Source organism: Centruroides sculpturatus, unplaced genomic scaffold (assembly GCF_000671375.1).
Source record: "Centruroides sculpturatus isolate CEXI.00-Female unplaced genomic scaffold, Cexi_2.0 scaffold1210, whole genome shotgun sequence".
Taxonomy (NCBI): domain Eukaryota; kingdom Metazoa; phylum Arthropoda; class Arachnida; order Scorpiones; family Buthidae; genus Centruroides; species Centruroides sculpturatus.
Genome location: NW_019385416.1, coordinates 186883 through 195982, shown reverse-complemented (window position 1 = coordinate 195982; position 9100 = coordinate 186883). Strand labels below are relative to the sequence as shown.

Genomic DNA, 9100 nt, shown 5'->3' with positions numbered 1-9100 from the left:
TGAGATATATATATATATATAAGATTTCTACATTCTTCTCTTATAATCCTACATATTTGACCCACTTTATACGGTGGTTTATTTATTAAAATTTACATTTCCTAACAAATTAAGCATAGATTATTCTATAGAGAAGTTTAATAATAATAATAAATTAAATTTGCATAATAAAAACCTGTAGTTCCATTTTTTTACACAGTGGCGTTACAGTCGATTGTTATTGGTCAGCCATGACTAGAGTTGGCAATCAGACAAATAGTACCGATCCCGATGCCATCAATTCAAGGATATTTGTGGGAAATTTAAATACATATCTGGTATCTAAAGAAGAATTGGAAAATATATTCCAACGTTACGGAAGAATAAGAGGTATATCGATGCATAAAGGATATGCATTTGTACAATTCACAGATACATGGGATGCAAGAAATGCCGTTATGGGTGAAGACGGTAGGAGCGTAGCGGGACAGGTATTAGGTAAGATAACGCCGTTTTCAAATGTATATATATAATGTTTTTTTTTTCTAATTAAAAATCTCCTATCCTTTATTATTAAATTTACACACTAACTACACAGTAATAGATTCCGTTATTTAGAAATACAGTAGTCGTTAGGCCTACTTATTCAGTTCTACGAAGGCTGTCGCCAACATCTATAACGAGGAGTCTTCTGGATTTCGTTAAGTTTCATCACGCTTCAATATATTTAAACATTTACGATTGACGTGAAAGGTATGAACGATATTAAAATTAGTATAAATGTAAAAGAAAGAGTAGTGTTTTGGCTAAAACACAACGGTGGTCGGACGAATTTCAAACATATTTTTCGTTTCTTTTGGAACCTTTTTTTTTTTCTTCTTCTTTTTCTTGTTTTTGTCGGGTTGGGGAGCTGTCAATTTGGCAAAAAGCCAAATGAAACGGTTCCGTTGTGCTGCCGATAGCCATTCAACCATTTACATCGAAAGACACTCAACACATCGCTCATAAAATAGCTCGTGCAACGTATGCGTTAAAGTTACAACGCTATTGGGAAAGTTCAAATAGGGCGTTACGATTGTGGGTAAGTTTTTTTTTTTTTTTTCTTTTTCCCCCCTCCCCTTTCTAAATATACGTAAGGCACGTAATTAAAACACAATTTTTACGTATAAAAAGTGTGTGTTGGTATGTTAACGACGTCAGCGTGTGTGACGTGAAGACAGCTGACAAATGACAACTTATTTTTGGCAGAGGAAAGCTTACGAATTGTAATAGTACATACGTTTTTCAGTTCAAAGCTCTAGAGTAAACCACAGTTAAAATTATAAATAGATATTTTTCAGTCGTAACTTTAACGAAAATAATTGTAATATCGACAAAATAGCATTAGAGAGATACTTGGCTGAGTTTTCATTCTACCAAGACATTTTTGAGGGTAAAAAAAAAAAAAAAAATCTTTTCATTTAAGTAATTGTTTTTTTTTTTCCAATTTTTAACAAGTATTTTTCTTAAATATTTTGAACGTCATTTTGTGAGGTCGACACTATGACCTTTGACCTCTATATGACCCTTGCAGACGTGAACATGGTCTTGGAACCAAAGCCACACCAAGTTGTTCGGAAAAGATCGAATAATCAGCCTTTGAATCCTTCAAGCAAGTAAGTTTAATATGATTTTTTGGTAAAGAAAAGTATTTTTTTTTCTCTCTCTCTCTCTTTTTAAAAGTATTTTGATGTATTTTTTTAGATAAAAAAAATCACTACACGGCTACACTTATATGACTTTTTTTTTGTTGTTTTACAGCGTCAACTACGTTTAAAAATGCTTAATTTTTGCAGGTTGGCGCGTGGCGCTCTCGCTTGTTTTTCTTTTTTTTAAGTTATTTGAAAAGTCTCGGTGAATTTTTACGTGTCTACTCTACAACTAGAATGACAGCAATTAAACGAAACCATTAATACGACGTGGAGTAGGTAGACGATCGATTTCCGGAATCGGATATTTACTTCCGGTTCGCTTAACGACATGTGTCCGACGTTTCCCTCTCCTCCTACGATTATAAGCAATTTTCGCGACGAGTAAGATTTAACTAAAGATGTATATAAAGGCAACCTTTATCGTGTGACTATAATTGAGCTTATAAACCGAGATTATTGTTTTAATATATAGCCTAAATAATCTATAATGTGACATGACATTTGAGGAGTGTTTTTTTCGCTTTCAACTATAGCAGGGATTTCTTTACTGTTTTTTTTTTAAAATCTCAAATAATTAATCGAGCAAAACAGATTTGTAACTTGAAAAAACACGTAAGATGCCAAGACTGAAATGGTTTTTTTCTAATTGCAGTTATTTGTTTTCCCGACAAGCCATGCCTCCGGTCAAACGACCCAGAACCGAACTGACATCAGTTCCATTTGTGCAAAAGCCGAAACTAAAGTCTAGAGAACCGCTAATTCACCCCAAGAGCTATCAATCAGGTAAAAATCAGTTCCCGTTCTCTAGTATTTTTTTTTCTTTCTTTCTTTCTGTGTGTGAAGAGTTTTGACCGCCAGATATCTCGTTTCTTGTTTTTAGACAATTCTGACATACTCATCTGTGGCAATTGCAAGGAGCTATTTTCCAGTCTTCAGAAGTTAATTGAGCACAAGAAACAAAGCTGCAAGCTAAGGTTTACCTGTAAATGTCATCATGGCTCTTCTACAGGTAAAGAATACTTTTATTTTAATTCCTCTTTCGGTGTGTATTCTAAACAAAACACATCGTTCCATTGTTGCAAAATAGAAAATCATCGATCCTACCAATCCATGAGGGGTTGAAATTGTTTATTTTACATTTAAACTATATTTTTCCCATCGTAGATTCACCTAAAAACATTAACTGTGCCCACTGCCAGACTAAATGTTCGACATGGTGGGATCTCATTCAACACGTGCAAGGATGCCACGGCATATCTATTTATCAAAATACAAACGTAAGTACAAGTATAATCTACTAAGCAATATATATATATATAATAAAAACTTTACTTTTCTCACAGATGACACTGACAGGTGCGGAAAACGGTACGCAAACCTCAACATCCGAAAGCTTAGCATCTGGAGAGTTCAACAAAGAAACTGTCAACTCAGATACTCAGAGTGGCTTGGATGATAACGAATGGGAACAATCACCTCCGGAGACAATACGCGTAAGTAAATAAATCGAAAGAATTTTTCAGCCATTTTCTATAAACCCTTTTCTTCATCTCAATTGTCATTCCAGGAAAACAATTTATCCGAATTGACTCAAGAAAAAGCAGTCGATACCAACGATCTGGAGATTATGGTGGAACAAGGGTGATGTAACTAAAATCTACACTTACCTAAGATATATATATATATCCCGTCATGGACACGAGGACAAAATTTTGCTCAATCCATGAAAAAAAAACCCTAAAAAGAAAAAAAAAAAAAAAAAAANAATTAGAAAGGTCTACTTAAAAATTAATGGACCTATCTCCTTAAACGTGAGGCCTCTACCAAGTGCGATGCGTAAACTGAGGGCCTCACTAACTAGGACATAATGCGTTCATTCTATAATTTATAATATATATATATATATATATTATTGTTTTCTCGTTAAAAAAAACGATACATTTTGCGAGTAGACATACAAACGGAAGGTATTAAAAAATACATAGGCTTATATTTCAATTATACAGTGGTCCAGAAGTCAATTAACCGTTTAATTCAGTATTACCTGTATATGGTTAACTGACTATTGGGCCACGCTATATAATTCTTTTTCTAGAAATTTTGCGAGCGTACAGCCGAACTGGCGGATAGAATAAATAAAAATTTATTTTATAAAGATAAAACTTCACGCGAATCGAGTTAAATTAATATATTTGTTGAAATTATTCGTTTGATTTCGAATAATCAAGATGGATGCCGATTCATAGACATCGTTTTGTGCGTAAATGCTCCTTTAATCCATTATACAAAACTTGTGTACTTTAAAAGTTTTTAATTTTCCCGGCTGTTGTATATAACAGAGGGAAAGTATGGCTATCGGTCAAAAATATGACCCCNAAAAAAAAAAAAAAAAAAAAAAAAAAAAAAAAAAAAAAAAAAAAAAAAAAAAAAAAAAAAAACACATCTTTTCCCAATTGTCTGTCAATTTTCGTTCTCAGGATTTAATTCTTAAAGTGCCAACCAATTATGGAGCACAGGACCACTGGATTATTCTAGTCAGATTAATGTATAAATATATATATAAAATCTATTAGAGAAAAAAAATATATATATAGAGATTCTATATTAAGCGGGTAGATAGACGATATATAATATAATATATATATAGTATATTCTTAGGTATAATTATCAAGAAAAAAAAAAAAAAGAAAAATTATAATAATATTTTGTCTTAAATGTTATGTTTGTGAAGTAAATTGACGGTTTAAAAGAAACAATATGGCGGAAGTTAAATCGCCTATAAAATCAGTCTATGTCTTCCCAAGATAATTGGAATTGCTACAGAATTCCTAAAAGAATGCATATCTTATTCATGCACAATTTATCATTCAAAGATGATAAACAATTTATTTTTATTTTATTTTTTTCCTCCCTTCTCTCACCACATCATTATGATATATAGCGCATATCCTAACATATCAACGTATGTACAGTATATATATATATATATGTATATATATATGTATATATATATATATATATAAAACCTAAATAGTCAGATCGAAATTTTAAATCTTTCTCTTCTTGTCCGTATAATTAGCCTTTTAAATAGTTAAACAGAAGAAAGGAAAATAATACAAAGAATTAGCCTTAGAGAAATTCATCTGATTGTTTTCAATTGTATTTTTTTTTAAACCAATTTTGCCTTTTATGGTATGTGATGACGTATATAGCACATCTCCCTGGGGGATATTTGAATTATCGATCAATTTTTCGCAGCTAGTTCCCCGCATCGATGTTGCCTTAATATATTAATATAACTGTGACACTTTTCTTCACGTGTTGTGACTGTGTCAAAAAATAAATAAATAAATTACAGATTATCATACTTTATGTAATAAAGTTGTTGTCTGGTTATAAAAATTGTCGTTGTCTTTAAAATAATAATTGCTATTTTCTCGTTTTAAATCAATGATAAAATAATTAAAAATGTAAAATATCTAACAAAGGAAGGATGTTTTCCTTCTATTAACGACTATTGTTAATGTTCTGTGAATCAGTTAATGNCACACACCTGTATGTTTGTGTGTGTGTATCTGTAAGATTTATGTGCGTTTTTTTCTCCTTAAAATAGCAATGAAATTAAATTGAAGCACATAAATACACTTATATGTGTTTATGTACTGTACTTTCATGTAGTATTGTTAGAAGCCTTCTATCCTTGTTATTTAATCTTATAAATGAACATTTCGACAAAATATACAGTGTAGAGCTATATATATACACACACAGCATGTATTGTTTTATATCTTATTCGAATAATCAAAGTACAGTCGAACCCCCTATAACACTGTTGATTATTTCGTTTTATATGAATTCCATGTTGTACGAGCCACTTAGATTTTACAAATACGTGTACCGGGCTGTGAGTGGCTCACGTATTTGTAAAATCTAATTGGCTCGTACAACATGGAATTCATATAAAACGGAAAAATCAACAGTGTTATGGTGGTCGACTGTACTGTGTATAGTAGCTTATATAAAAGAATAAAAACTCTAGTTCTTTCGAATAAAATTACGACAAACATCTTACTAATACGTTAATTTAAAGATAACTGATATAATATTAAACATACTATGATTATCAAGTTAGAAACAATTTTTGTTTTAGTTAGACTAATAAAGAAATGGATAAATTTAATAAATATGACCACTGTTTACAATAGTCTATACATTCTTTATTCAATATACTTCTTACATGTCGTGTTTTACATACGGATAATTTAGAAAGAATTTTCGTATGGGATTTTGTTCTGTTTTAAAATTGAAAATAAAACAGATATGTATTAAAGAAAACAGAAGAAAAAAACAAAATTTTCAATATATAAAAATGAACGTTAATAGAAAAGAAATGGAATATATATATATATAAAGTTTTCTTTTGATTATTTTGATAAATTTCTGAAATAGGAAGAAAAATAATGAAAATTTCAGAATTTTTGATAAGTTCTTTTCAAGGTGTCATAATCATTCTTATGCGGTTGATATGCAAATTGGCAGCTGAGCTTTTCTTCGGTGTTTCAATTTATATAAAGTGAAGAGCAGATTTTAAAAGTAAAAAATATAATGAAATAAAACTGAATGTATATATGTATATATATATGATTAAAATACCATTTTTTAACGAAACTTTTAAGATATTAATTTATAAAAGATATTTTAGAATTGTATACTTTACCCCCCTCCCATTTTTTAAAATAAAATTCCATTAGATAGGAAAAAAAAAATATTTTATTTAAATCGATATATTCATTTTAAAAATCCTAAGAGAATTACATAAGACGTAACTAATAATAATAATAATAATATATAATAATATATTCTTAAATTTTTGAAATAGAAAAATCTGAGAATGACGTCGCTTGAATAATTAATCATCAATTTAGCGAGAAAAACACACTGAAACTGTTCTTTAATATAACATCAATATTTAATGTATCTCTACGCTTTATTGAAATTTCGAACAAACGAGAATAATAAGCATAAAATATTTGACGTCACTTTAGAGAGATAGCGAGAGAAATGAAATGAGATTTACTTGTTTCCCAATGAATATTTAAACAGAATGCCATCGCTTCTAAACGGATTCTAATAAGAAAGCGCGAATACATCGACTATTATCTACGTGAGAAAATAAAAACAAAAGCGTACTTATTAGCCAGCTTATTAATTTAATACTAAAAATAAAGGATTTATCTTGATATACGACTGTTATATAATACAATAAAACTATGACCAGACAGAATACAATAACAGTTTATGTTTCGATCTCGTATTTCTAATTAATCGAAACATCACTCTACATTCTCGAATCGTGCGTACAAAAGCTTAAATATAGGTCCACTAAATAAGTGCATAACTGACTCATTCGAGCTACTGATTCATAGGAAATTCGAAAAATTTATCTACGAGTTTAAAAAAAACACACTAAAAATTTGGCATATGAAGCCAACTAGAAATTCATAAACGATCCATCAGAAATTGTACACCATTTAGCAGCTAATGTTAACATTTCCTTGCTTAAATTTCGTCGTGAATTAACTGTACATTCGGAATATATTTTGTAAAAATATTTACTTGTACGAAAATCCTATCTTATACAGTAAAAACTCTATCCGGATTGCCATCCGACTTTGTTAAAAATAATAGGTATTTACTGTACTGTATGCCTATTTATTTTGTATGTATATCTGACACGTACAAAAGTATGTGTGTATATAAATAAATAGTCATATATATAGCCTATATATACGAATATTTGCACATAATTATGTACACGTTTACGGTACATAAAGGGGTGTTTGGATAGAAAGAAAATGACTACTTTAAACAAAAAAATCCAATTATCCAAATGCTAATTAATTGGGATAATTGGAGTTTTATACATTATAAATTTCATATATGCTATTTATATTATGGCACGATTTTCTTTCTATTGATAAAAGCCACAATAAAATAAATTATTATTTTTTTCTGTACGTTAATTTAGCATAATGGGAGTATATGGAAAATATTTAATTATTATTATTATTATTATACTTTTTCAGGCTATAAAAGACGTTAACTACACAACACAAGCCAAAGGTAGGCCTATATAATGTATTTAGTAATACATTTAACGTTATAATAAGTTATCTAAAGAAAAGTAAAAGATATCCATCAAGACTTTTATTTTTTTCTTTTTTTTTTTATATATATTTTCCTTCTCTTGTAGACAAGATTCTTGTCACAAATCCCAAAGGCAATTCTTTTTATGTTAAGTTTTTGACATCTTTCCTTGTAACCGACTAAAATCAATAACGTGTAATGGCCGTTGTATATCCATAGTAGAAAACTATATTTTACGGTTAAAGTAAAGAGTAATTCAATATATTTTTATTTATCATTCGTCTAACCATTCTTTTTTTTTTTTAATTTTTTAATATAATTTTATTTTTTATTCGTCGCTAGATGGTGCCACTAGTAATTTAGTTATACATAAGGGGGGACACACACACACACACGATTCAGTCAATAGTTACATTTTTAATACAAAATATTTCATGTAATTCTCTTTTTAAATAAGTTATTACGTAATAAAATATTATCTAAACATTATTTTATAATCTTTATCAATGTAATAAATGTTACAGCGGCGTTACGGATTTTTTTTCTTTTTTTTTTTCTTTTTAAGAAATTCAAAAGTACGATCGATCCTTTTGTAGGAAAAAGTTTTTTTTTCTTTTTTTTTTATAAAACCAATTAACAAGCTTTGTAATGTTTCTCTCCGACACCCACTCAGTCTGGCTTACTGCTACGATATTGGCTACCTGTAAACACGTGACCTACTCTACTATTGGACAGAAAAGACAGATCGCGATCCTGCATTTGAGGAGCATCATCGCCTTGTGCCGCTAGAAAGGCGGTCGGGTTTACATGTAACTCTTCTGACTGGGTGAGTATATTTTATACAATTCCCAAATATGTATATTTAATATCAATTTTAAATACCTAATTATCATTTTTATGGTAAACCTCTATTATACGGATTACATAACCCATAACCTATATATATATTTTTGTTAACTTTTAAGCTACGCTGTCAAATATTCGCGTAAATATTCGTCATATTTTTAAATCCTAAACGGTGACAAAGTCATATAAGATATAAGGCCTTAATATATTGTACTGTATAGGCCTATATTTATTTATTTCGTCTAATATGGACATTATGTTTTATGGTATATTCTTGTTACATATTTTATTACCCATCTATCATAGCTTATCGTCCTCGATTCGAACAATAGTTCTGTTATTATATTTTAAAATTCTCCAAATATAAAGATGTTCCTTTTCTTCCGAAACATTTTACACAAAATGGAATTTTATTCTTCTCATAGAAATGTAAATTA

At 29.6% G+C, this 9100-nt stretch overlaps 1 protein-coding gene across 2 annotated transcripts in view; it reads left to right on the top strand.

Moving 5' to 3' along the window:
- Nucleotides 1–4407, top strand: part of LOC111638763 (serine/arginine-rich splicing factor 5-like) — a 14457-nt gene extending 10050 nt beyond the window's left edge. The window contains exons 2-9 of one of the 2 annotated variants that reach the window (XM_023384520.1): nucleotides 200–477; nucleotides 1553–1634; nucleotides 2323–2453; nucleotides 2551–2679; nucleotides 2835–2947; nucleotides 3014–3163; nucleotides 3238–3415; nucleotides 4099–4407. In XM_023384520.1, the coding sequence (XP_023240288.1) occupies nucleotides 231–477; nucleotides 1553–1634; nucleotides 2323–2453; nucleotides 2551–2679; nucleotides 2835–2947; nucleotides 3014–3163; nucleotides 3238–3315 (930 nt within the window). In that variant the 5' untranslated portion in view covers nucleotides 200–230 and the 3' untranslated portion in view covers nucleotides 3316–3415; nucleotides 4099–4407. Of the gene's footprint in view, nucleotides 1–199; nucleotides 478–1552; nucleotides 1635–2322; nucleotides 2454–2550; nucleotides 2680–2834; nucleotides 2948–3013; nucleotides 3164–3237; nucleotides 3416–4094 lie in introns of both variants that reach the window. The other variant, XM_023384519.1, reaches the window with a different exon arrangement.
- Nucleotides 4408–9100: the final 4693 nt, after the last annotated feature.